This window comes from Heterocephalus glaber, unplaced genomic scaffold (assembly GCF_053883595.1).
Source record: "Heterocephalus glaber isolate CG9 unplaced genomic scaffold, H.glaber_assembly_v1.0 deba00001790, whole genome shotgun sequence".
In the NCBI taxonomy this organism is placed as follows: Eukaryota; Metazoa; Chordata; class Mammalia; order Rodentia; family Bathyergidae; genus Heterocephalus; species Heterocephalus glaber.
In genome coordinates this window covers 5223686-5250246 of record NW_028258473.1, presented here as the reverse complement: position 1 = coordinate 5250246, position 26561 = coordinate 5223686, and the positions used below count along the sequence as shown (strand labels likewise).

Below are 26561 nucleotides of genomic sequence, written 5' to 3'. Positions count from 1 at the left end.
TACTATAGTGCCAAAATTGGGGTAGGAGTGGGAGGGACATCCGTATCTGGAAGTCGAGGATGTTGGGGAGGGCAGCACCAGGCCAAACCCTGGGAGGGGCCACATCAGTGAATATTTGCAGTCATAAGAAAAACTGAGGCACATTGGCTCATGGCACTATTAAATTGGGAAAGCAGAGGAGAGGGAAATAGAACTGCTGGTTGTTGAGTGTAAATATAAGCACTTATTCAACTCTACTAGGCTCATCCATCATTCTAGGCAGTCTGCTTCCTTTCTCATCCTTTCATAATGTCAGAGTAGGAAAGAACCTTGGAAGCCCAGGAATTCAGTTCTTTGTTACAGAAAAGGAAACTCAAGACAAGAGAGGGGAAGGGACTTACCCAAGACCACACAGAGGTCACAGAGTGAGTTAATGGCAGAGCTAGGAGTAGAAGCCAGGTGTCATGAGTGCCTCGTTCAAATATCCTTTCCACTATCCCACACTGGTTCACAAAAGATACTCAATCCACGCCTCTGCAAAGTTGCTAGTGGAGAGAACAAAAAAGAACTATGGTCAGTCAGTTTCATACTGAAATTCAGACTTAACTGTATGACTTCTCCCATCCAGAACACTGCTGTCCTGGGATTCTCTGACCCTAACAAGAAGTAGAAATGGTGCTCTCAGACACATCATCCCAAGGGCTTAGACAATGAGTAGCATCTCATCTGAGGGAATTACAGCCTCATCAAAAAGTGAATGTATTGGGGAGGGGCTAAAGTACTGGGGCACTGATTTGAGGAGAATGGAGTGGATTTGGTGGGAGAAAAGAGAGTAGAAGACACATATCAAGAAGATCTCAATTTCCATCAAAATGAGAATGGAGCAAAGATAGGGAGGAAATGTAATGGGAAAAGACTCCCACAAGAGAATGGACGAAGTGTTGGGCGAGATGAGGCAGTTTAGCCAAGAGAAGAGAAGTTTCCTGGTGACACGGGATCTTCAGACCTCTGAGAAGCTGTTAAAGACAGTAGAGAATTTGTTGTGGCTCTAAGGAGCAAAACTGAGATGCACAATTGGAAATCTCTGAGAAAAAGAGTTCAGATACACTCAGGAACTTTCTGAAAAACAAGGCTGCCTTGAGAGGAAACGGGCACTTCTGACAGGTACTGAGTTCCCCATCAGTGGAAAGTTGCCTTCAGGGACTGCATAAGCATCTGCCAGAGTGCAGCCCAGGGTCCAGCTCTGGGCCTGAGTGAGGGGATGGGGCTAGATGGCCCAGACAAGGAGGGTTAAGGGCTGAGGAAGGTGGGAGAGGAGCATGGTGGGCCTGGGTCAAGAGTGCAAAGTCCGCTCAGGCTGCCAGGGCCCAGACCAACTTCGTTTGTGGCTGGAGTGGCTGGGCTGGGTCGGGCTGGGCTGGGCGGGGCGAGGCCGCGCCGGCTGGGAGGCGGGCGCGAGGGCGGGGAGCAGCACGGAAGCTGGGCCACATATAGGAGCGGGCGGCGTAACGGGGGCGGCTTTTTCCTGGGTGGGGTTTGTGAAGCCGTGGCCCGTTGGCAGGAAGCGGAGCAGAAGCCTAGACGCGGGAGAGGAACTCAGTCCGGCCCCCCCCCCCAACCCCAACCCAGGCCCCCGGAGTTCGAGCCTTGTATACTGTGTTCTCCGCTCTGCCCGACAGCTTCCAGCCAAACTTCCCCAACTCCGCTTCATTTGCCGCCACCATGCCCAAGACGGTGAGTACTGGAGATGGGCGCTGTCGACCCTGCGGGTTCTAATTGACTCCTAAGCTGATGGCTGCGGGCCTGACCCACCACCAGCCCGCTTGGGACGCCGCGCCCTCTTCAGTGGCCCACGGTTGGGAGGGGACGCAAGTCGAGACCTGGTCTGGCACCCCCTCGGGAGTGAGGGGATGTCCAGGCTAGAAGCGTGGACGGGGAGGGGCTGGCCTCTTTCCCAGGTTCCAGTTCTCTGCGTCGGGAATGCGACAGTGGGAGAGGCTTCGTTTGGGGCCCTCAGTTTCTTCGTCCCCTGAAGGGCGTGGGCCCGGGTAAGAGGACTCCAACTGAGAGGAGAAAATTTCCCCGGGGCCCAGGAATTGGTGCTTTGCTGGGGCAAGGCTGCAGCAGTCCTCTTGCCGGGAGTGAGGGAGTTGCTGGGGCGGATCCCGCACCCCCATTCACCTTTCAGACCCCTATCCTGGGCAGCTTCAGCTGTTTGTGTTTCCCACTAGGATGTGAAGAGAGAGCAGTAGAGTGATGCATCATTCAGGTTACCCCCTTTACCCAGGAGTGCCAACCATTCTCTAAGTACCAGTCTGAGAGGCCTATCCAATCTACTGGGAGAGAGGACTGGTTTCCTCCCTCCTCTCCACCAGCCAAAACCCTGACGCTGTTGAGACCCTGGAATCTGCCCTTCCCATTACTTAATGCCTCTCTATCCTATCTGGACTGTTCTGTGGGGAGTGGGTTCTCTCCTGTGGGGCCACACCTTTCTAGAATGGTGGTTAATTTTGGGATCTGGTTGATCTCCACCCCCACTGGCTGTTATGAGAACAGTTGAAGCCTCCTGGGAGTGGGGCCTAAGGGGGCCGGATGCCCAGGAGGGAGGGAAGGGGGAGGGGTGTGCCTGACTAATGAGCTCTGCTTGCTTTTGTGCAAGTCATGCCAAATGGCTGCTGAGGCCCTTCCCTTGTTTAGGAAGTGTTGGTGATCAACTTTGGCTTGAGTCTTTTTGGCCAAGCAGCTTGTTGAGCTGGCCTGGGCTATACGGTGCACCCAGACCCATCTCCCTATCTGAGAATTATAAAGCTGAGCTAGTGATTAGTAGTCTTGAGATGGGCTGGGGGCTCCTGAGATGAGGGGAGAAGGGTGGGGGTCCCAGTTCTTTGGGTGCATGCTGAGGTTTAGCTTCCACATTGCTGTATTTTAGCCTCACTGCCAAGTCATTCTTGCTTTTCCAGAACCCTGTCTTTCAGAGACACTAAGTTTCAAACAAGTATGTGCTTTCACTATCTCTGTCTTTTAAATTGCCTATGGTTTTATGATGTTGGCCTTTTCCACATTTTCTTCCCAAACTCCTTCCTCTACAAAGGGAGAGAGAGGTTTTACAAAAGAAGGGGATAGGCACTGTCTGCCGACACAGGATTGTAAAGATCCTTCCAGGATCTTCTGGGTCTTTCTCTGGTTAATTCCCACCTCATAAGGTGAGGCTTTGCCCAAGCATTTGGGTGGATCTCTGAGAATGTACACTGCCCTGTGGCTTCTTCCCTTTTGGCATATCTCATCCTAAATTCTGAGACATCTCACTTTTAAACACAACTTGATAGGCCTGGAAGTTGCTTCAAAGTTGCATTAACTATCCCATTTCAGACAAAAAATGGCAAAGAAGACAGTGTGGTGATCCTGTCCCTGGATATGGAGAGGGATTAGAATATAAACTATTTCAGGTCAGGTCTGGTGTATTAAAAGTACCTGAACACCAAAGGTATTTTTATGCAAATTGAAGTGTGAATCAAGTTGGAAGGTGAGGGTTGAATTTTCGTGGACTGGAAGTGTTAAGAGTTTTTCATGCTGTTTAACTCAAGCAATGTTGACTTGGGAAAAGCAACTTATGACACGGTTGAGACCCTAGAATCTTAACCTGAAAAGGACCTTGGAAACTATCTTACAACCCCCCCCCCCCCCCGCAAAAAAAAGATTAACAAAGATATTTAGGTTGAAAAGAAAGTGCCTGCCTAAGGGGACCTGATCACTCACTGAGCCAACCTAGGGTCCAGGCTTTCTGATGTGCATCCTGTTGACACTATAGTGTGACCCAGTGATTGAATTCTTGAAGTTCTTCCCCAAAGCAAACTGCCCACTATTCTCAGGTGTGCATAGTCCGCAAATAAAAGGAAATCGTTAACATGGGTAAAGTAACCAATGGTGCCATTTGTGTGGTCACCTGGTAAGATTTGGGAATGTCACAAGGTCCCTCTTGTTACCTTTTTCATTCCTCATCCCAATGCTGAGCCATCCTGAGGCACACCCTTATTCAGTGGATACCAGCTGGTAATTTTAATGAAGAGGGGGGAAATTCCCTATTCTCCACTGGTGTGCTTTAGGCTGTTTCTAGAGTATGACAGATAGAGAAATGTAGAGGAAAAATCAAACCTGTTCATTCATATGAACTATGTCTATGATCCAGGGTCAATTTCATTTTTATAGCCAAACAGCCTCCCTTAAATCTGTTAAAACATGCCTCTCTCCCCTACCTCCTTCTTGACATTCTTAGATTCTGCTTCTGGTTGCCAGTTTCCTGAGTCTGCTTTAATACCCAAAATGGAGAAGCTTATTAACTGACATCTATACCTTCTGATAATAAGACAGTTATAAGTAGAAAAGGTCTTTCCCTCTTGCCCTCTAACTTTTCTTAAATAAATCATAGTGGCTTTGAGGCTCTCTTGGATTCCCTAAAAAGAGATTATTTTGAATTTTCAAGATGTTCTTGAGGTTTTTTTACTTCTGTCCTTAAGATTTACTAAATGATAGAGGTTTTTTAAAATTTTTTTTTAGATGGGGTCTCACTATGTAGTTCAAGTTGGCCTTGAACTCACTGTAGAGCCCATGCTGGCATCAAACTCAATGATCCTCCTGCCTCAGCCTCCTGAGTGCTGAGATACTGATGTGCGCCACCATGCCTGGCTTTAAGAGTTTAAAAGGCTGTCCACAACTATCAAGTCCAACCCTTCTGTTTGTAGAGATGGGGAAATTGAAACCTATTATAGGGAAGAACTAACCTAGAGTGATCAACGTGCCAGTGGCAAAGCTAAGGCTTAAATCTAGGTCTCAGTTACAGGGTCAGTTTGGTAAACCTCTTTGATTTGCTGGATTTTTAGCCCTACATCAACAGATCAGGGGAAAGGCGATCAAGTGATGATTTGATTGTACCATTCATGTTAGCAGGCATAGAGCCTAGTTCCTTGAAGTATTTGAGGGCTTCTGGATTGCATTCAGCTAAAGTTTAACAGGGGCTGTGTGGACTGTTTATTTTTCTGCCATTCCTAGCATTGCTTGAGCCACTTGAGTGGCACTAAAGTAGTACTTGGCAAATAGGAGGCATAGTGTCTTTTAACCCTTGATCCATCCTTGGCTGTAAACTTCAAGGTGGCGCAAGGGATCAGGAATGGAAGTTGTGTAAGAGAGGCTTCTGCCTCCTTCCACTTTTGATTTTCCAGTTCACTGAACTCTTTGTGAAAGTGCAGATGATAGAGACAGAGCAGGAACCATTTGGGAATTTCCTTAAGGTTCATCTTTGAAAAGCTGTCTGGTTATGGAGGGGCTGGTAGGGCAAGAGGGTCTTTGTGGGACCCTCAAAGGCACCAACTAATTTGTAATCACATGTTAGGCTTGGGGAAAGAAAGGTTGCTGTGTGAGTCAGTGATAGGTGGTATTGACCATGAATCTAACTTACCACTACTTTATAAATACCTGTAGTAGTTGCCTATTTGAAGGTTGGTGTTCTTTTCTCTTGCCTCCTCATGCAAATGCTTTACTGACTGGTAGAGCTGAAAGGGACATTTAGAGGTCATCTAGTCTATCCCTCAGCCTCTAAATCTAATAGTCTCCGAATGGGATGAGATGACAGCTACAATTATTTTGAACTCTCTTCTAATAGTGTTGCTTGGCAACAGCCTGTCTTAGGTCCCTTTGTATATTCCTGGGAGGTCACCCACCCACTGGAATTTCTAGACTCAATGTTGCTAGCTGGGAGAAGATCTAGCTACCAACATTCTCAGGTTTGGGCCTTTCATGGCCAGAATTACTCAGATCTTCAAAGACAGAGATGAGTTTATCATGTGCCTTGTTCTTAACTCACAATCTTTTCTCCCTACTACCCACATTCTCTTGCCCCAAAGAGAAAAAAAAACCCTGACGAACAAAAAACAAACAAGAAAACAAACAAAAACAAGAGTACAAAGCAGTCTTCTTTGGGGAAGTTTATTAGCCAAGTGGTGGGGCCGGTCTTTTCATTATTGACTGGCTTTGCTGTTCGTCCCTCCCATTTCATGCTTGACAGAGCTGAAAAACTAAAGTTTTAGGTTCTAATTTGTGGTGCAGGACCTGTCACTTTGCAAAGTTAGCTCAGAATTACATGAATTTGGAACTTAGGTGTTAGAAAGTAAAACTACTGAGCATTTTTCCTCTCTTTCCATGTAAGAAGACTTTCTTTTTTTTACAATTAGTAAAGTAATCCAAAAGAATTGAGCCCTTAGCAAAGTTCTTTCTTACAGACCCTTGATGTCTCTAGCTAGTCATGGAGGAGCAGAGCTAGTAACAGATTAAACTCTCCGAATCCTTCCAGTACTGATGTTCTTGAGAGCCTTGCTGGTACAGCCTTGGGCTTCCTGTTTCTATGTTCATTCCATCAGATATTCTTTCTTCAAAGTTTGAGCACCTTCTTTGTGCCAGGCAGTGCTGGGTATAATAAGTAGAATACCATTTGCTAAAATGTGTCTTCTGTCCCCTATGCTTCTGGAGTGCTATTTCATTCTGAGTGTGAGTTCAAAATGAAGTTGGTTTGTTTCATTGGATAAGAATACTGGTGTGGGTACTCTTGCCCATTTCTTCTTAGTCTGGAGGGAAAAGGGATGTTTTTCTTTACTGAGGAAAGAATGACTCTAAGTGAGACTATATTAAGAAGGCTATGGGTGATTGAAGAGCTCTGGACAAACACCAAAAAGCTTTATATGTTTCCCTACCTTTCTTCTCACATTTCCCAGTGCCTGTCTGACGGTAACATAGGTTATGTTTCTGATTTCTTTCTAACCAGATGAGGGTGGTAGATATGTTGGTAGATACTGAGAATCTGATGGGCATAAACAAACCTTTTAAATATTTACCACTGGTGAGCTGAGTGGGGTACAGCAAATGTATCTGTACCTAGAGCATCCCAGAGCTTCCCCAGCCTCAAGCTTCCCCCCTTAGCTGATTGTTCTGAGTGGTTGAGATTTCTCATGGGAGTGCTTTGAGCCACAGAGCATCTGAGCTGGCTTTATTTAAATTACCTAGTTCAGCCTTTATGCAATGCCTGCCTGCCCGCCCGCCCGCCCGCCCTCCCTCCCTCCCTCCCTCCCTCCCTCCCTCCTTCCTTCCTTCCTTCCTTCCTTCCCTCCTTCCTTTCTTTGTCCCTCCCTCTCTCCCTCCTTCCTTTCTTCTCTTCTTCCTTCCTCTTCCTTCCCCTCCCCTCCCCTCCCCTCTCCTCTCCTCCTCTCTCCTCCTCTCTCTTTTCTTTCACTGAGGATTGAACCCAGGGCCTTCACACTGAGTTACATCTGCAGACCTTTTTATTTTTTTATTTTGACACAGGGTCTTGCTAAGTTGCCCACACAGGTCTTGAACTTTCGATTCTCCTGCCTCAGCCTCACAAAGTGCTGGGATTATAGGTATGCACCACAATGCCCAGTTAGCCTTTATATTTTCGATAAGAACACCACAGTCCAGAAAGGGAAGAGATTTGAATGAATTGGTAATAAGGTCAGGAATGAATCCAACTTGCTTGGCCTCTAGTGTACAGGAGGAACTTGGAATGCTTGCCTTCTAAATGGCAGTGTTTTCTCCCTCTGTGCTGGGAGTAACTTAACCATGGAGTTATGCTCATGGGAAGAGCAAGTTCCATGTATGTAGGGCTGACCTCAGATGCATCTTTATATGGAAATGGTTCAGGCTCTGGTCCTGTCTTCAGAAGTCTTTGTAGCACTTCCCAGGAATGTATTCTGCTTAGGTTGCGGAGGGTGGCAGAAGGCAGCTATGTGGGTTAAAGGGAGGCAGGAAGAGGAGACCTGTGTTTTCCTGCTTGAGACTAGGCCTGCTGTCCTAAGAGTCTTTAGGGAGTAGAGTTATTTATATTCCATATTCATAGCCAGAGGTGTTAGTCAACTTGTTAGGGTTTAACCTAAAGTTGGTAATAGTTTTGAAAGGAGAATTCTAAGGTGAGTGTCATTGGGAGGCTGAGGAAGGAGCATCAAATGTTTGAGGCCAGCCTGGGCAATTTACTGAGAATTTGTTATAAAATAAAATAAAAGGGCTGAGGATGTATCAAGTGGTAGAGCACTTGCCTAGCATGCAGGAGGCTCTGGGTTCAATCCCCACTATGGCAACAAAAAAAGGTGGGTAACTTGGCTTTCGTAACTACCCAAGTCAGAAATCAGTAGCTCTTCCACTGGACTTGCCTACCTTGGAAGAATAACTCTTTTTCACTCAGGGGGAAAAAACTTCCAGAGAATAGACTCTTTGTGCTTCTATTAACATGATGGCTGCAATGGAATTCCCTAATTAGCTTCTGCTGTAGCAGGTTTCAGTGAGTGACTTAGTTCTTCTCGGTCCTCAGAATGACTTTCTTCTCTTTCTGTCTCTCACACATATTCCTTGTTTTCTCTTTGCCCTTTTAGAACTTGAGCTCTGACCTCTTTGAATTCTGATTCAGTGCTCCAGCTTGACCAGTCCTTTGAGTTAGGAGAACATTATGATGTTTTCCTTTCCAATTTGGTAACAATATATGCTGCCATTGCAACCATTTGAATGCAAACTGGAGTCTCTTGGCCTCAACTCTTAACTACTCACATCTAGGTACTTGGAAGGCCAAATCTGGGGCAGGTTGCTAGTGAAAAAAGAACTTTTCAGGCCTTCATAGAAAGAAGGTATGCAGTTGTATTGAAAAGCACATACTCAGAACAAGATTGCTTGGAGTCAAATCCAAGCTCCAAGTAGTTTTGTAGTCTTGGCCAAGTTAATTAATTCTTCTCTTCTCCCTTTTCTTCCCCCCCCTCCCCTCCCCTTCTTTCCCTTCCCTTTCCTTCCCCTCCCCTCCTTCTTTCCTCCCTTCATTCTGTTGCATCTGAGAGCACCTCTGCTCTGTTGTCCGAGCATCCTGCCAGTATTGTAACTCAGCCCCAATAATAAATTAGAGGGGCAAAGTTTAATGAAAGGAAGACACTTTATTTGTAAAGAGGAAAAGAAGGGACAAAGGAGAAGATAGATAGCTACCCTGATAAGAAAGAATCAGGGTAAGGGGCTCTGGAAATATGGAGGACCCATGAGCCCTTTGTTCTTAGCTGTTTTGATGGGGGAGAGTGAGTGACTCTTTTCCCTCTATCCCGAACTAACACTTTTTTTTGAGATGAGGTCTTCCTGTGTTGTCTGGGCTAGTCTCAAACTTGTGGGCTCAAGTGATCCTCCTATTAGAGTCTTCTGAGTAGCTGGAATTATAAACATGCACCACAATGTTCAGTTTAAGTTACTTAACTCCTATGCCTCATTTTCTTCAACTGTAAAGTGAGGATAATAATAGTATCTAATATAGGGTTGTTGTGAGGACTAAATGAGGCAATTCATATAAAGTGCTTACAATTATGCCTCGCATCTAATAATACTATTTAAATTATTGATATAATTTTATAAATGTATAATGAAATAATATGGATATAATTTACTATTAATGAATTACTATTAATGAATTTATTATTTGCATGACTAATTGTATCTTAGGTGGGATAGGTAAGAAAGAAGGCAGGAAAATTCATTCTCATTTGTTGAAGTTACTATGACTATTTACTGTAATGAATACAAATGAATAGAGGATACAATTTCTGCCTTCAAGGAGCTTCGGTTTAATTAGGGACTTAGGGCTAACTCACTTCAAAACAATTTGAAAAACTATATGCATGATATTTTCTATATTTTACAAGGAAGGGACCTACTGGAACATTAACAGGGCCTTGAAGCATGTGTACACTGGGGAGCAGTGGCTATTCTGGGTGGAAGAGTGATATAGTTTTGGTACATGAGTATAAACTAGGTGGCACTAGGTGGCACCTTCGCCCTCTTGAGTGAATTTATCTGAAATGAAGGAAGACTTGAGGTGATGATTGTTTCAAGGGGAGCCACAGAGATATCCATGTATGCATAGATCACACATGTTTTTCCCAGGGTCAGTTGGAACAAATAGTACTTTTTTACTTGGCAAAGCTTTTGAAAGGGTCTGTGGTAGAGACTGTACCTTGAATTTTCCAGAACTGGGTGAATTAAATTTTTTAAATGTTGTCTTTCTTGCCCTAGTAGAGATGTAAAAGGATTCTTCCTTTATGTTTCCATATATGCTAAACCAAGTAATAGGGATCAGTGAGAACTCTCCGTAGGTTAGCAGCCTAAAAGCAGCTTTCAGTTCCAGTGGCTGTACTATGAGAAGTATTTGGGAAAAGGTGGAGTTGAGATAAAGAGTTCTCAGTGTGTGGTTGTCATAGTTGAAGTATGGCCTTTCCTAGCCATAACTCAGCTGCAGTATCTATACCTTGAATTCAGAGAAAGGGTCTTTAAAGTGATTTTCAAAGCAGATTTTTGGCCCTGCCTGATGTCAGACATACCACATCTGATGCTCCTTTTAATTGACTTCTGTGGCAGAAATGTTGGCATAGCTCCTAGCCTACTGGAATGGTGAATGGCTCTGTGCTTACTTAGTAGTACTGTTTTGCCAGGAAGCTTTTGGAATTATTCATTCTGAAGGCTGATGCTTGGTTCCATATTTGGCCACTCTTTTACCTGTGGAAATTTGATAGATACTTTGTGTGATCAGGATATTGATCAAGGCCAAATAAGGGAAGAGTTGAGGTGTGAGCATTTGCTTATACAAAACAAAGTATAATCCTGAAAAATTCTTTCCTGGTATATATTTGACAAGTGACAGGGGCCAGGCCTAGGAGGGGGGGAAAAGAGACCAACCCTTATCTAACAGAATTGGTCATCGTTTTATTCTGTCTCTTTACTTTTGGCCTCCCTAAATACCTGAAATCTTATTTTTCTCAAGTTAAGTATGGTTAGATAGTTCCTGATCTTGCTTTTATGTTCTAATATGCCCCACCCCTGCTATAGTCCTTTTTCCGAAATCTCAACTTCAGTGTTTGAAGTATACCAAGAGGCTCTTTCTTACTTTTTGTAATCTTTAACTGAGAGTGACTAATCTATGGTATGGAGTTAAATGGTGGGTGCCAAGGTAGCAGCCAGTATGGATGTCATTAATTAAGTTGTACATGAAGTAAGCTAAACTCCTCTTCAGACATCTTTGTAGATACTTGTGAGAGACTAACTCACAGTTCTCTTACTAAGAGGAAAAGTCATATGGCCTCTTTGCCTTTGGATTTTCCTTTTCCTCAGCTGAAAATATTAGTAAAATAATAAATATGTAAATGCAATAGATCAAGGATTCCTGCTCTGGGTTCATTATTCCCCTTGGTGCTTTGGCCATGGTGAATCTAGCATATTCTAGGTGAAAACATTAGCCATTTTACTTCAGGTTTACATTACATCTCTCTGTTTTGGGTACTTGGAGAGCTGCTCAAGGAGGGCCTGAGGTGGTTCTAGGGAAAATCTAGCCTAGTTGCTTTTCTCTGGCACAGACTTGGCATTTTCCTAAGGTTGGGAGTTTGCTGCCTGGCCTTAGGCCAGTTGCCAGAGGAAACCGATGACTAAAGGCTTCCTCCCTGGGACGTCAGCTTCTGGAACCTTTCCTGATTGTTTCTTACCATCAAGTCTGCCTTATTTGGATATTTTCACCCCCCTCAAATGTCCCCCTTATCTCAGCTATTCCCCTGTTCTCCTTCATACAGGGAACACCTTCTTCCAGTGTATGTGATGCTACCAATAAACTTTTCTCCTTGATTGGAGCACTAATGGTGAGAGGAGTGGGGAAAGAGAGAAAAAGATGAGAGAGCTCTGGAATGGCTGTGACTTCTCCACCCTGCTTTCATATCTCTTCTTGCGCTCTTGATCCTGACTGGTCACCCTTCTTTAACTTTTACTTGGATGTATGGCAGCCTAGGAGTGGTCTTGCTTGGCCTCAAAAGCTCAGAGTGTGAGGTTGGGGTGGAGTTAGGGCTCTCAGCATCAAAAACTATTGCTTGGAGTATGTGAAGCTTTCTGTTTGGTAATTCTAGTTCTTGGTATGTGCCTTTTGTATGCCTAGGATTCTCACTTGGCTTTCCTGAGTAGGATGAAATAAAGGACTCTCTTCCTTCGAATTCTCAGTTAAGGAGATGAGCTTTTGATACTTCAAGCTTGAAGCACTTGTCTGGGTTTCTTTTTTAATGCCTTTTGGTAGAAATGGTGAAATGCAAATAATAGTGCACTGAATCATGATATCTGATTTTTAGTCACTGCCATTGTGACCTTAGACAAGTCATTTTTACGAGCCTTAGTTTCTTTACATGTGAAATAGAGAATTGCCTTTTTCTGATATTCTGATTATTGTACTCAGTTTTTAAGAGGATAGTAAGTTTCTTGGAATGAGTATAACAGCATAGAGTACTGACTGGAGAAGTTGCTCTTCCCTCATTTAGAATGGCAATGAGGATATTGTGTCCTCATGTCTCCCTCAGCTATCCATATGTGGGCAGCCCCCTCTATTTCAGAGTGACCTGTGCTCTACCGCAGAGCTTGCTGTGGGGATCTTGGCTTGAAGAAACAAATGTTGACTGAGTGCCTTGGGTGAAGCCTTGGAGTCCAGCTGGCAGACTACAGTTGCTGGCTATTTTTGGTCATCGGTGAATCCAGAAAGAATAGAAGACCCTTGGATTGGTCATTGTTCCATCAAGGAAGGCCAAGAAACAAACCAAAACTGAGTGTAAATGAGAGCTGACTTCCTCTAACCCCTCCCCCAACATCCTTCTCCTTGGGGCTATGAAATTACTTTTGGCTGAGTCTTAAACTGCTAAGCTTCCCTTCCCCTTGCTCTGAGTCACTGATGTCTATGTTGCCTTTGGTTAAGGAGAGCTTGGTGATGTGGGCTTGGATTGAGCAAGGGGGAACCATTTCTAGCCAGGGAATTTACTATGCACTTAGTGATTAGCATTAGGTTTTTAACTGATCCTGCATTTTGTGAAGATGATGTTAGATGTATAGATCAAAGGAGAGGGAATTCTGAATATCCCTCACCTGCTAGGCTGATATGGCATAGGCAAATTCCTGAGAATGCTGTATGTACCTTTAACTGGATCCGTTTTTACTCTCCTTCCTCCTCATTCTTATTTTATCCAATGCTTGCTTGTGAAATCATGAATCTTAGGCTGTATCTCAGTTACCTAGTAGTTTGCCATGAACCTGAGCCTCACCTACTCTGAGTCCCCTGGAGGAGGGGTAATATAGAAGTTTTGGCACTTGTATACCTACCTTTAGGAACAAGTTCCTAGGGCACTTTAACCAGAGAAGGCTTAGTTGAGTAGAGCTGAACAATGCTGTTGGAGGCAAATTTCTTTCCGAGCATTGAGCTGGGATGATCTCTGTACCACGAAGGAGCTTGTTTTTGTGAGTAGCTATCTGGTAAGAAGCTCATCATTCTTTCATGGGGCTCCACATGTTTTGTTAAAGATACCAGTTGTAGGTGGTAGATATAAATGGCTTTTGATGAGAGAGGTTAGGCAAGCAGGTGGGAGAAGGAGAAAGAAATGTGGAGTCAAATGAAAGAAGAGTGGTTCTTATTTTTATATTTCTCATTTTTTAAAAGCACACTATGGCATATGACAGTGGCAAATAGAGGGAAAATCATTCATAAACCCTCTACCTTGACGTGGCAATTATTATTTGTATTTCTTGTCACGTCTTGTATTTGTACCTTAGTTTTCTATGGTGCAATCATAGTGTACATAAAAAAAAATCCTACTTCTTTTCCCCTACTTAATATATTACTAAAAGCTTAGATAAATGTTATTTAGATTTTAAAAAGAACATTTTAGTGGCTTTATATGATTCTATCCAATGACTATGCCAAAATTGAGTTAACTTTATTTATTTATTTATTTGTTTTTGGTGGTACCAGATATCAAACTCGGGTCCTTGTGCTTGTGGGGCAGGCAAAGAAACCACTGAGCTAAATCTCCGGCCCCTGAGTTAACTATTTTTGAGGGCACATTTAGATGGCTCCAAGTGTTTTCCAGTTATGTAAACATAAGAAAAATCTGAACCCTTTAGTATGGCATGTGGGCAGGGTCACCTTCCACTTGTTACACACCAACACTATGCTGTAGCTTTGTGGGATCAAGTTTTCCCAAGTGTGTAAAACATTTTTAAAAATCACACTAAAGCCATTAACTTTTGTGTCCTTCTCTGTGCTTTTCCTTTCAGCTTGAAATGTCAGATGCCACTTCTACACTTAACCCAAACTGTGCTGGAAGCTTTCTTCTCCTTCTCCCCTTCCCTCTCCTCTCTCTTCCACTTTTCTCCCCCTTCCTCTCTTCTCCCCCCACCTCCATCTTTTTGGTGGTGGGAACATTGAATCATGGCCTTGCTCGTGCTGTACATGCACTCTACCACTGAGTTAAACGTCCAGCTCCTGGAATCTTTCTTTAATACTCCCAGGTGTTATTCATTGCACCATCTGAGGGCCCAGTGTACTTTGTAAGAACTTCTATTATGATATTTTTCTTGAGGTTTTGTAACCTGAACTCTGAGGCTTTCCCTTTCAGTAAACTTGTAGATTTGAAAGCTTCTAAATCCCCCTGCTTCAAGAAGGGGCCATATCCAAATGGAGGTGGTTAGGGATAGGCAAACCTTTGTAGATTGTTTAGTTAGTGATAAACATGGAGAGGAAAAAGCAGCAACAGTGTATGAAAGGGAATCCCTCAAGGTTGGATGAGTACCTGGTATGACATATTAGGCATTTAGTCATAGAGAAAATACACCATAGAGCACAGAAGCTATGCATTAGCACCTATAGGAGAGGCCTGAGTATGAGTGCAGAGAAACCTCGTCTCAATTCACCAATGCAAACTTTTCTTTTTCTCCTCTTCTTTCTCCTTCTCCTCCTCCTTCTTCTTTTTTCTTATATGTGTGTCTTCTGAAATACCATGTCACTATGTTTGATCAGGCTGGGTCTGAACTCCTGTGCTTAAGTGATCCTCTTACCTCAGTCTCCAGAATAGCTGCGACTACAGGTGTACACCACCACACCAAACTTTGCAGATATACGAAAACATCCAAGATCTTAGCTTAGAAAGGTTAATAGCATTCTCCTTCTTAGGATTATGGTGAGGCTTTGTGGATTTCTTAATATCTCTTTTACTGAAAGTAGAAGTATTTATAGAAGCTACAGTAAAACTGAGCACCTTTGAAGTCTCCTGGCCCCAAGCCTGCTGTGTACTGTTAAGAAACATTTTCATGTTATAAAATGGAGTACTACTCAGCCATAAAGAACAAAAAACTAGAGTCATTTATAGCTAAATGGATGCATATCGAGGCCATACTCATAAGTGAAATAAATAGGACACACGTGTAAATACCGAATAGTTTCACTAGTGTGAGAAACTGATAGTGTAACCAAGGGTTAAAATGATTAAAATGAATAATTGATAATTTGAAATAGGAAAAAAGGTCCAAAGACGGAGTGAAGGGAGGGGAAGGGGAAAGGAAAAGAGGGAAAGGAAAAACTATGAGAAAAGAAAAAAAAATGGAAATGAAATCTATGTAAATAGGGAAGGGTGGAGGGGGTGAAGGGTGCACAGGTAATGGGGAAAAAATAAGAACCAAGATATATCATGTACAGGTACAAACAGCCAATGATAAATGTAAATGAATTGTATACCTAAAATGTACCAATAAAATTAATTTAAAAAAAAATAAGGTTAGGGGCGGGGGTTTAGCTCAGTGGTTTCGCCGCCTGCTGTGCAAGCGCAAGGACCTGAGTTTGATCCCCAGTACCAAAAAAAAAATGGTTAAATTAATATACCTTAGAAAATGTAATAACTTTAAGGAAATTTGCATACATAAACTCAAAAATATTAGTTTTTGAGATGTTGATTTATATATTACTATAGTTTTCATCCTACTCAACTTTATAAGTAAACGAATTCTCTGTATTGAAAGATGAGCAGCATTTATCCAATTTTCTCATGTTTTATTTCTCTCCCAGGAAGACATTGTGTTTAAAACATATTTTATGAAAGTGAAAATTATCAGAGTAGTGAACTAGGTGAAATGTTAAACTCTTTAAATAGAGAGATTCAAATGAACAAGTCAAAATTATAGCAACAATATGTACCAATGAAGGAATATTCTTTTATTAATATTAGATCTAATCAGAATTATGCTCAAATATTGACAATATATTCAGTCTTTGGGGTCACTAATGTATCACTGCATATATTACAAAAGGTAATTTAAACAGCTGAAATTTAGCACAATATAATAGTTTTGGGGTTTTTTTTTGGTACCGGGGATCGAACTCGGGACCTTGCACTTGTGAGGCAGGTGGCGGAACAACTGAGCTAAATCCCCGTCAGCACAATATAATAATTTGAAGATATTGTAATGGACTTTTCTAAGTTGTACGAAGCAGCTGAAGGTGATACTTTCATTCAGATGGTAAATAATTCAACTTAACTCACACTTTGAATTAGATCCAGTGATCTTTAGTGGCTCGGAAAAATCTGGTTGAGTTTCCTCATGTTTTATTTACACAAATACAGGGTCCACTCTTGATTCCTGGAAACTGTCCAGAGTGGATCCTATCTGCTTCAATAACTTTGCATTTTGTAATTGATTTCTGTCCAATGATAGCATTGACTAAGTCTCAGAAATGGTATGGGATTTTCTTGACTGTCATTTAAATCATTAAGGTTGAACACTTATGGCATTTGGTTGGTTTTCATTATTCATTTGATGGATGCTGAATGAATAACACAAAGCATATACAACAATAAACTGAAATTATGTTTTAAAACCCCCCCAAAAAATAAAGAGACATCTTCATGTCAGTCACTGACCATGCATTCTTCAGAGGCCTGTCCATCCCACTTGTCTTGGTCAAATAGCTCATGGGGAACTATCCAAGAAAAATTCAAGAACATTGACTAGAGATTCTTGATTTATTATGCTTTATGCTTTTACCACGTATTACCCATGCTGCTATGTTGGCCTTTTGTAGACCCTGAATCCACTTTGGAATTTTATATTTTGTAAACAAGCAAATTACCTGAGCCTGTGGTAAGGGACTTGTTTAAAGCAATGTATTAAGTCAGAAGTAGAAGCTGATCTTGAAGCTGAGACCCTAAGAAGTGTGTTCTTCCCATTATATTAGACTAACTCACTAGAATGCAAGCTTCATGAAAACAGAGATGGTTTTCCACTAATCATTACATCCCCAGTACATAACATAGTGCCTATCATAGAGTAGGTGCTCAACAAATATTTGTTGAATAGACATTTTATCAAGTTGAAACTGTCTTACTCAGATTCCTTTAACTAGACCTGCCAGAAAGCCAAAAACAATCCTTATTATCAACATAAAACTAGCTAATGTGGACCCAGGTGGGCCCTAGCAGAATAGAGCTAAGTGGTGACAGGAAATGGGAAGGTATTGGTTTTTTTTTCTTTTTTGGTACCGGGGATCTAACTTGGGTCCTTGAGCTTGTGAGGCAGGTGACCGAACCACTGAGCTAAATCCCTGGCCCAGGGTATTATTTTTCTTATGCACATCCAATAGCCTGTTTATCCATGAGTGGCCAGCTTATTCATAGCCAATATTCACTCCCTTTTTCCATATATTCACACAAAACAGTAGTGTTCACACCAAGGAGGAATATTCAAATCAAAGCTTTCAGTGGATTCTAACAAGTGGCTGTGTAAGCATTTCCATCTGCCTTTGTGAAGTAGCCCAGAGTTTGGCAATAGAGTACATATTTGAAGCATTATCTGGTTAAAAAAAATTTTTTTGGTATGTGTGCTGCTCATTATGGCATGGCCAGCAGGAAGGGCTGTATTGTGTAATCTAAGAGGTTTGTGCCCTGAAGTTTAGGGTTGGCTTCAGTGTCCACGGATGAGGAGAGCCAGCCACAGATTTAGGAAAGGTAGCAGGAAAGACCTGGAGAGCATGATGTTGGGGAACCTGGCAAGTTATCCACTCCTACTGTTGCTTGTTCTTGCCAGTACTACCACCACCATTAGCAGTCAGGCTGCCTGTGGCCCCAGAACTGCATATCTGTGATGGCTTGGGCATGTTTTAGTCAAGGTAGGTTTATTTTAGGGGTAATAGGATGATTTTTTTTTCTCCCACTCATTCCTCAGAGAGGAATGTGGCCAGTACAGTGGACCCTTGACTTACAAACTCGATCAGTTCCTGAGGGCTGGTTATAACTCAAGTTGGTTGTAAGTCAATACAGCTGAGATCTGGATGTTTACCTGGGTACACACTATTGATAACAAGAGGCAGATGAATCTTCCATTAACCTAATTGATGCAAATTGTTTGTATGTCAGGCCAGTCATACTTGAGGGTCCACTGTATTTAGGAGGTATAGGTTCAGGCTTAACAGGTTAAGATTGAATGCCTTAAGATAGAGCCTGCAAAAGTTACTTTAGAGGACTTTTTTTCTATCTCTTTGCAGTATTGAACTAGATACTGTACATGGAATGTTAACAGACACAGTCTGTATGGCAGACTTAAAGACAGGCTTTATTTTACAATTCTAGATTCATTGTTTTCATTATGAAACTGATACATAGTTGCTCTAAGAAATGATGATAGCACTGAAAAATATAGTCTTCATCTTCTGTCCCTGACACTATTCTCCAGGGAGAACCACCATTTACCAATTAGTTATGTTAATGTAGACTCTTTAAAAATGCATTTATACACATATACTTTTTTTTTTTTTTGGTACCAGGGATCAAACTCGAGACCTTGTGCTAGCGAGGCAGACTGCGGCAACGTTGAGCTAAATCCCCAGCCCTATACTTTTAAACATACATGTAGGGCTCCGGGGTTTGTCTGGGTTTCTGGAGCCGCTTCTGGCTGGAGGGGACACCAGGTGTCCGGCCCCGCCGCGCCGCGCCCCGTCCGGGTCCCCGGGCTCCAGCTCCTGCCCCTGCTTCCCCCAGGAAACTGGGGGTCTCCGGCCAGAAAGAGGGAGACGCGGTGGGGAGGGAGCTGGAGAGAGGTGAGGCGGGGAGAGAGGAGCGCCAGGGTGAGGGAGCGGAGCGGGAGCGGCGGGGGAAGGTGGTTCCCAGGCCCGCCCATAAAAATTTTAAAAAAAGCAAAAAAAGCCCATACATGTAATACTATCCATACTGTTTTGAAACTTGCTTTTTTGCCTTAGTATGTGGTGGCCATCGTTTTTGTGAAATCACATTTTAAATTCTGTATGAGATCATTAATAAGCAAATTAATAAATGAGCAGAACACTTAAAATTTGCAGAAACTTGACTGGAAAATAAAGAAGACATTTTAAGAGCTTGCCTGCCTGGGAAGGAAGGCTCTCTGAAGAAGATGGAATTTGTGGATCCCTCTGTTAGTATGAAAGGTGGTGAGACCTGCTCCCCTTTCCATGCTTAGTAGGGTCCATCCAGTTCTAGAGATTGCTGTGATTTCATTTGTTTTCAAATGATCTTAGTGGAGTGATTGGTAATAAGGTAAGCCACTTTACTGTGTATAACATGGCCCCTTGCTGTTCTGTGGTTTTGCCAGTTTTATGTAGTTTGATTCCAGGCAGTACCTTACTGAGAACCTTGATACTCAAAGATTGGCTGCTGGGGTATTCTAGGTAAAGAAAGAAGCTATGTGAGTGTATAGATATGTGTGTTGATGGTAAGCACATACCTTTCCAGTTTTCCCCAACAAAGAGCATTGGGAGAGCCTATGTATTGTGAGTAAAGCTGAATTAGAACCTCTCCTTCCCTCTTCTTGCAACATACACACCAGGGATCTTGTTCATGGGATGGAAAAGTAGAAATTTGCAGAGTGTTCATCTGTAATTGAGTTCCCTACTTGAACGGTTTAGGGAAAAAGTCATTTGTGAAACAATAACAAACATATATTTTGAAAAAATAATTAGCCTAATGGGCAATGGTCATGATTTTAGAAGCTTGTTAGCTTGAGGGTATTGATCACATTGAAAGGAACCAAGTTAGAAAAAAATGCTGGTTCTCTTTTGCCCACTTATGGTAAGCCCCTTCTCTTATTTTCTTAGTTCCCAAACTTATATAGTGGGTAGCAGAGCTTTTGCTTGCCCCACCTTTAATCCTGGATTCCCTGTCACCAGAAGTTGACCCTTGCTGGGCTGTACCTACAGGCCACTGCAGGCATTATTGTCTTTCCCTTCAGACAAACAGAAAGCTGCCTAAAGACTGAATGGTTGGAGCTTTTTGAGTCTTTTGTGGGGCAGGGAAAGCAAAGATCGGAAATCAGCCTTAAAAAAAAAAAGAGAAAGGGAATGATATTTTTAAGAATAATTTGGCTATTTAAGAAGTTCTTGATCCAGTGTATCTTCAGACACTCATTATAGGCCAGGCTTGTAGGAAGGTCTGTGCTTTCATACTAACTAGTTGTGTGAATTTAGGGAAATACCTTAATCTTACTGAGCCTTGCATTCTCCCATTGGAAGAGTGGGGATGATAATGCTAGTCTCAGAGTTGGTGAGAAACTCAAATAAGATAACATTAGAAAGACCTCAAATATTAACTTGTTAGAAAATGAAACCTACGGGATTCAGGTGCTCACAGAAGTTTAAATCATGTTTTAATTACCTCTGTAGACAAAGGCAATAGTGTGTCAGTGGGTCAAAGACTTTCACCTCACCATTAACAATAGTTAGGATCTTTTACAGGATAAGTTTACATTATCAGGAAAAGTTCATTTCTGTGGAACAGCTCATTTATATACAACTTGGGATCAATGAGGCATTGCTATATAATAAGCTTTCAACTATCCCTAACAAAAGTTAACTTGTTCCAGCTACCTGTGGACTACCTGTCCTAAACCATGTGAGCTCAAGAAATGCAAATTCCTTGCTTCTTCTGATAGTCCAAATAAGGTGTAGTTAAGTAAACACGTCCAAAAAATTCCCAAAATGAAGTGGTTAGATTTCTACTATTGGGCAATCCATAGACTGTTACCTTTATGTTGATGTAGGTAACTGATCTTAATCACAAGAAAAATGGTATACTTTGTCTTCTGGAACAAGGAATGTTACAGGCTTCTATTTCCCAGGTCATTTGTGCCGTCACTGACCCATCCCTCCAGTCTCTGAACTCAGGTCAAGGTGGCAAGTTTATGAAACATGGATTGGGAAGGAGGCAATCCTTCAAAGACTGGAGGTAAAGAAGACCTTAAGGTTAGTTAAACTTGATTCATTTGTAGGAAAATGGATGCACCTTGAGACCATAATGTTAAGTGAAATAAATCAGATACACAAGCTTAAATATCACATGGTTTCTCTTATATGAGAAAACCAAAGTATAAATAAAGAGCAAATAAAAGATAATAGGAAGTAGGAATATAGATCTTTTTCAGATGGGAAGGGGATCAAGAGATAGGAGGAGGAAGGAGGAGAGGGAAAGGGGATGAAAAAAGAATTAAGATGTATTATGGACATACATGTAGCAACTCCACACAATGAATGCAGTCATTATGTACTGCAAACATGTCCTAATAAAAATAAAAACTGAAAGAAAGAGAAGACCATGTGTGAGAACACCTGTATGGGCTGTACTCCAGGTAAGATTTGAATAGTTCTCCCTTCCCCACTGCTACTGAGATTCAACCTTTGGCAGGAAGAGCCAAGGCTGACGAAATTACGGAAAGAGCCCTAATGGCTCTTTCTGGGCAAGATCCTCTGTAACTTCTAATTGTTGAGCAGTCCATAAAAGGAAATTTCAAGGGTTAGGAAGATGAGTGGGAGTAATAAGTTTAGGGGATAGCTGCCTGTTTTTCAAATAGTTCCCTATTTGAAATAGCAGTCATAAGTGAATTAAAGAAACCTCTTTACAATTTAGCTGGTAATTCACTCTAATTTTTTCCAGTGCCTCTAGTTTTTCTTACCTTGTTTCTGAAGTAAAAATATAGTCCCCAACAGAAATAGTGCTAATTCCCTATATTTGTAATTTGATTTGTGATTGTAAAATCTTTTTTTTTTTTTTTTACTGCTATGTCACTTTATGTCACTTGATATTCATTAACTCTCTGCAGCTGGCAGGTTAGGAATTACCCTCACTTTTCCATATGAGGAAACTGAGGTTCAAAGAGGTTAAGTGACTCTTCATAGATTAGTCAGCTAATTAGGAACAAGGATGGGACTTGAGTGGAAGGCAGCAGACTTTGGTTTCAGGCCATGTACAGGGACAGATGTGAGAATGGGAAACAAATGTTATTTGGTAAAAGCCTGGACATACACTCTGGTCATGGTTAGGCAACAAGAATTCTCAAGAAGTATTAGCTTTAAACATTTGGCCCTTTCCCCATTTCCAGTTAGCTGCTAACTGCCCTTCAGTCTCCTTTCAAAAAGGCTATGAATTAAGAATAAAGTTTACCATTGTCTGTCTGCAATTCCAGTTATGTGGGAGGCTGGGGCAGGAAGATTTCAAGTTTGGGGCTAGCCTAGGCAACTTAGCAAGACCCTGTCTCAAGGCAAAATAAAGACAGGCTAGGTCCCTGGTAGAGTGTTGACATAGCATCTGAGAGGCTCTGGGCTCAATGCTGAGAGAGAGAGATGGGGGGGAGGGGGAGAGGGGATAGAGAGAGGAGAGAGAGGGGAGGGAGGGGGGAGAGGGAGATGGGGGGGAGGGAGAGAGGGAGAGAGAGTGTTTTCTGTCTCCTTAGGGACTGGCCTGACTGGGGACTGGCCTGACTGTTTTGGCAACTGGCTTCCTGTTATCACCTTCTTGCTACTGTCAGACCACTGCCTTCAAGGCTAGTTGTCCTTTCAATGCAACATAAGACATTTGTTTGGGGGCTGCTTAGACCTAGCTAGCATAGGGTTTTGTTTATACTTTGGCAGGACCATGAACATTGATCTAGTTTCCCATTGAGAAAAGGAGGTATTGGGGAATTGTGGAAGGGACACTGTTTTGCAGTTGTAGAGCTGTGGTTTAGTCTGAGTTCTGTTGCTAGCTTCCCTGGACAATGTTACAAGTTTTGGTGGTACTAGGAATCAAACCCAGTGCCTTCAGTATGCTGAGTATGTACTCTTATCACAGAGCTACACCTCCAGACCCTTCCAGGACAATTTTGCTCCTGTCTGGGCCATAGTCTGTTCTACAAGGGATTAGTTTAGCAAATCTCTGAGGCATTTTACTGCTTTGAAGTTCTGTGATTTATTCAGAAATGTTACACTTCCTTAACAATGGGGGTTGGTCTGTCCTGCTGTGCGCGAGGGGATGGTGGCATGTATCTCAGAAATGGTCTCTTTCTTTGAGGAACTGAGACAAATGGGCAACTCTACCAACTCTGAGAGATTGGGAATACTTAGCTATGTCTGGCTTTTGGAGGGGTTACTCCATAGAAAGCCTTGGGCATGCTCAACAGCATAACTGGGTGAAGGGGCAGGATGGCAAGGGTGGCAGGAGTCAGTCTAAACCTAATGCGGGTGAGGAGGCAAGAGGTGCTCTGGATGGAGTTCTTAGGGAACCAACTACAAGCAGGTGACAGATTGATATCATGGAGTAGTTTAGCACAGTTCCTGGTCATCGCGTCTGACAAGCCCTGAGGAATGTGACACCATCACATGGGAATGTGTCACTAGAGCTGCTGAAGGCTGTGGAGACAGGAAAAGCAGTTCTCCTTTGTCACCATACACTCTGAGTGGGATGGGAGGTCCTTAAATTTTGGCCATAATCATCATATATGGCAAATGAAAAAAATCAGTTCTTAAAGGCAGATAACATTAGTACTTTATTATTTTACTTTAATGCAATACAAGTAGATACTAATAAAGAAAATATGAAAAGCACTCTTCTTACTTATGTGAAAAAATAAAACAAAATTTCATAACAAAGTAAGAAAATAACAGGAGTTAATGCACTGTATCATTATCTCCAAAGTAGTTACTCAAAGTACAAGTCATAGACAAAAACTATTCTCTCTTACAAAAAAGAAACCAATAATAGCGCAAAACTTTCTTTTCAACGAACTAAGAGAGACTAGTATAAATGAGAGAAATTAGCATATATATTAAAATAGTTTTAAAATAATCAAATAGATATGCTGGGGAATTATTTGAACTTTTCCCTACTTGCTGTTTATCTATATTCTTTTTAAGAGAGATATATATATCCTCATAACAAGAGGAACCATGTGATATTTAAGCTTGTTTATGTGACTTATTTCACTTAATATTCTGTTCTCAAGCTGTAAAAATTTACCTACAAATGCCTCAATTTTATCTTTCTTTTTGGCAGAGTAGTACTCCATTATGCGTAAATACTACATTTTCCTTATCTGTTCATTTATTGATGGACACATATACTATTTTCCAAGATCTAGCTATTATAATTGTGTTGCTATAAACATGGTTATGCATTTATTCCTGTAATATGATGATTTTAACTCATTTGAGAAGATACCTAGAAAGGGAATAGCTGAATCAAATGGAATTTCTATTCTTAGTTTTTTGAGGAATCTCCACACGGATTTCCATAGTAGTTTGTATTAGTTTACATTATAATAACAAATGCTGGTGAGGATGTAAGGAAAAAAGACTCTCTCTTACAAAGAAGAAACAAATAAAAGGACAAAACTTTCTTTTCAATGAACAAGGAGAAACAAGTAATATAAATAAAACAAATTAGTATATATCTTAAAATACTTTTGAAGCAGTGGAACAGATAATTTGGGGAATATTTGAACTTCTTTCTACTTCCTATTTATCTGTCTTATACTTTGTCGCACAAACATATTATTATATACTATTAATTATGAATATTAAAATTATCATTAATTTATTAATAATTGTTAATTTAATTAATATTATTGATATATAAAATATTATATATATTGAGCTTATCATGTAAGAGAAATATGTGATATTCAAACTTGTATGACTGACATATTTCACTTAACCTCATTTTCTCGAGTTGTATTCATTTTCCTATGAATGCCTCCAGTTTATCTTTAGAGAAATGCAAATTGAAACTAAATTAAAACTTTGTTGAGGTACCATCTTACTCCAAAGAGAATGGCTATCATCAAAAAAAAATCAATAACAAATGCAAGGATGTGGGGGAAAAGGAACCCTTCTACACTGTTGTTGGGAAGGTAAACTAGTACAACCACTATGAAAATCAGTGTGGAAATTTCTCAAAACACTAAAACTAGAAATTCCATTTGACCCAGTTATCCCCCTTCTGGGTGTCTCCCCTAAAAACTTAAAGTGATCATATAACAGGGATATATGCATACCCATGTTCATAGCAGCACAATGTATAATAGCTAGATCTTGGAAACAGCATTTATGTCCATCAACATATGAATGGATAAAGAAAATGGTATTTATGCACAATGGAGTAACACTAGTACTTTAGAGGAAAGAAAAGTCATAATGCTTGCTTAATGTCAAAGCATGTGGAGTTAGATTTGCTAGTGCTGATACATTTAACCGTTTTTCTTTTAGACTTGGCGCAAAGATTGGAAAAGGGGGAAATTTAAACACTGCCCTTCTTATGATATAGAGCTGCATTTTCCATAGAACCAGCTAACCTCCCCCTCTTCTGGTATACTTTGTCCAGGTTATGGCAGGAGAAGTTCTGCTTGCTTGTGCAGTTGGTATTAGCCAGTTTGTGGAAGCATAGGTAGTCTCTAGTTGGTCTGGATTAGGATTGTCTATATTTATCTATATCTATATCTCTATATCTGTAACTATAATCTATCTATATCTACCCATATTTACTTGACGGGGGTCACACTTGGTAGTACAGGCTAACCTAGAACTCATTATCCTCCTGCCTCAGCCTCCCAATTGCTGGGATTACAGGCATGTGCTATCCTGCCTAATTGAGATCAGTACTTCTTGAGAGCTCTCCAAAGAGATTAGGACATTGGACAAAGGATGATAATTATATCTTTAATGGGAGCTTTTCCTTGTTACCTATAATAAAACTGAACTTGAGAAAGAGAGGTCCTGTGCCCATGCCCACACAGCATTGATACAGCTGAACTGGGGCTTTGTTCAGCTGTATTTCTTTTTCTCGTAGCTAGAGGTAAAGATGGCCCTAACCGCTCAATTGAATGTCCTCTAAACTTGAGCAGAGGATGTGGAGTATATACATGTTTTGGCCCCTATCCACAAATGCTGGAGGAAGAGGTGGGGTGCAGAATAGCTAATGAGACCCAAGGGAGAGGAGTAGTCTCTTCAGAGAGCAGGTTCACTGTCTGAGCATGTACGGAACCATGGTGGTGGTGGTGGTGGTGGTGGTGCAGAGGGCAAAACAAGATGGAAAGTGAGTAATGCCATGGGTGCCAAGGCATTCAGTTAGTGAGAACATTACAGGCAGTTTGTGAGTAAGAGCCTATGGACCTGGTGACTTCACTTTTCAGCTCTATATGGAAGTGCTGGGTGAGGCCCTGTCCTGTATCCAAAGCAGGATGCTTGGGAACTGAGGATTGCTTGTTTTCTAATTCCTCCTTTAGCAAGGGAGCCTTTGTACCTGATTAGTGAGTGGACCCAGCCATACAGCAGCCTCTCATAGGTCCCAGCTGTCCTTGCTTCCATACCTTCAGAGAGTGCATCAAGCTCTGCTACATACCTGGCCCCGTATCACAGTGTGGTCATTGACTGTTTTCCCCATTTTATAGGT

At 41.8% G+C, this 26561-nt stretch overlaps 1 protein-coding gene across 1 annotated transcript in view; it reads left to right on the top strand.

The window, feature by feature from the left end:
* The first annotated feature begins 1429 nt into the window (after positions 1-1429).
* Msn (moesin) overlaps positions 1430-26561 on the top strand; it is a 75148-nt gene continuing 50016 nt past the window's right edge. Inside the window, exon 1 of the mRNA XM_004872247.3 lies at positions 1430-1713. Coding sequence (XP_004872304.1) covers positions 1702-1713 — 12 coding nt within the window. The 5' untranslated portion in view covers positions 1430-1701. The remainder of the gene's footprint in view (positions 1714-26561) is intronic.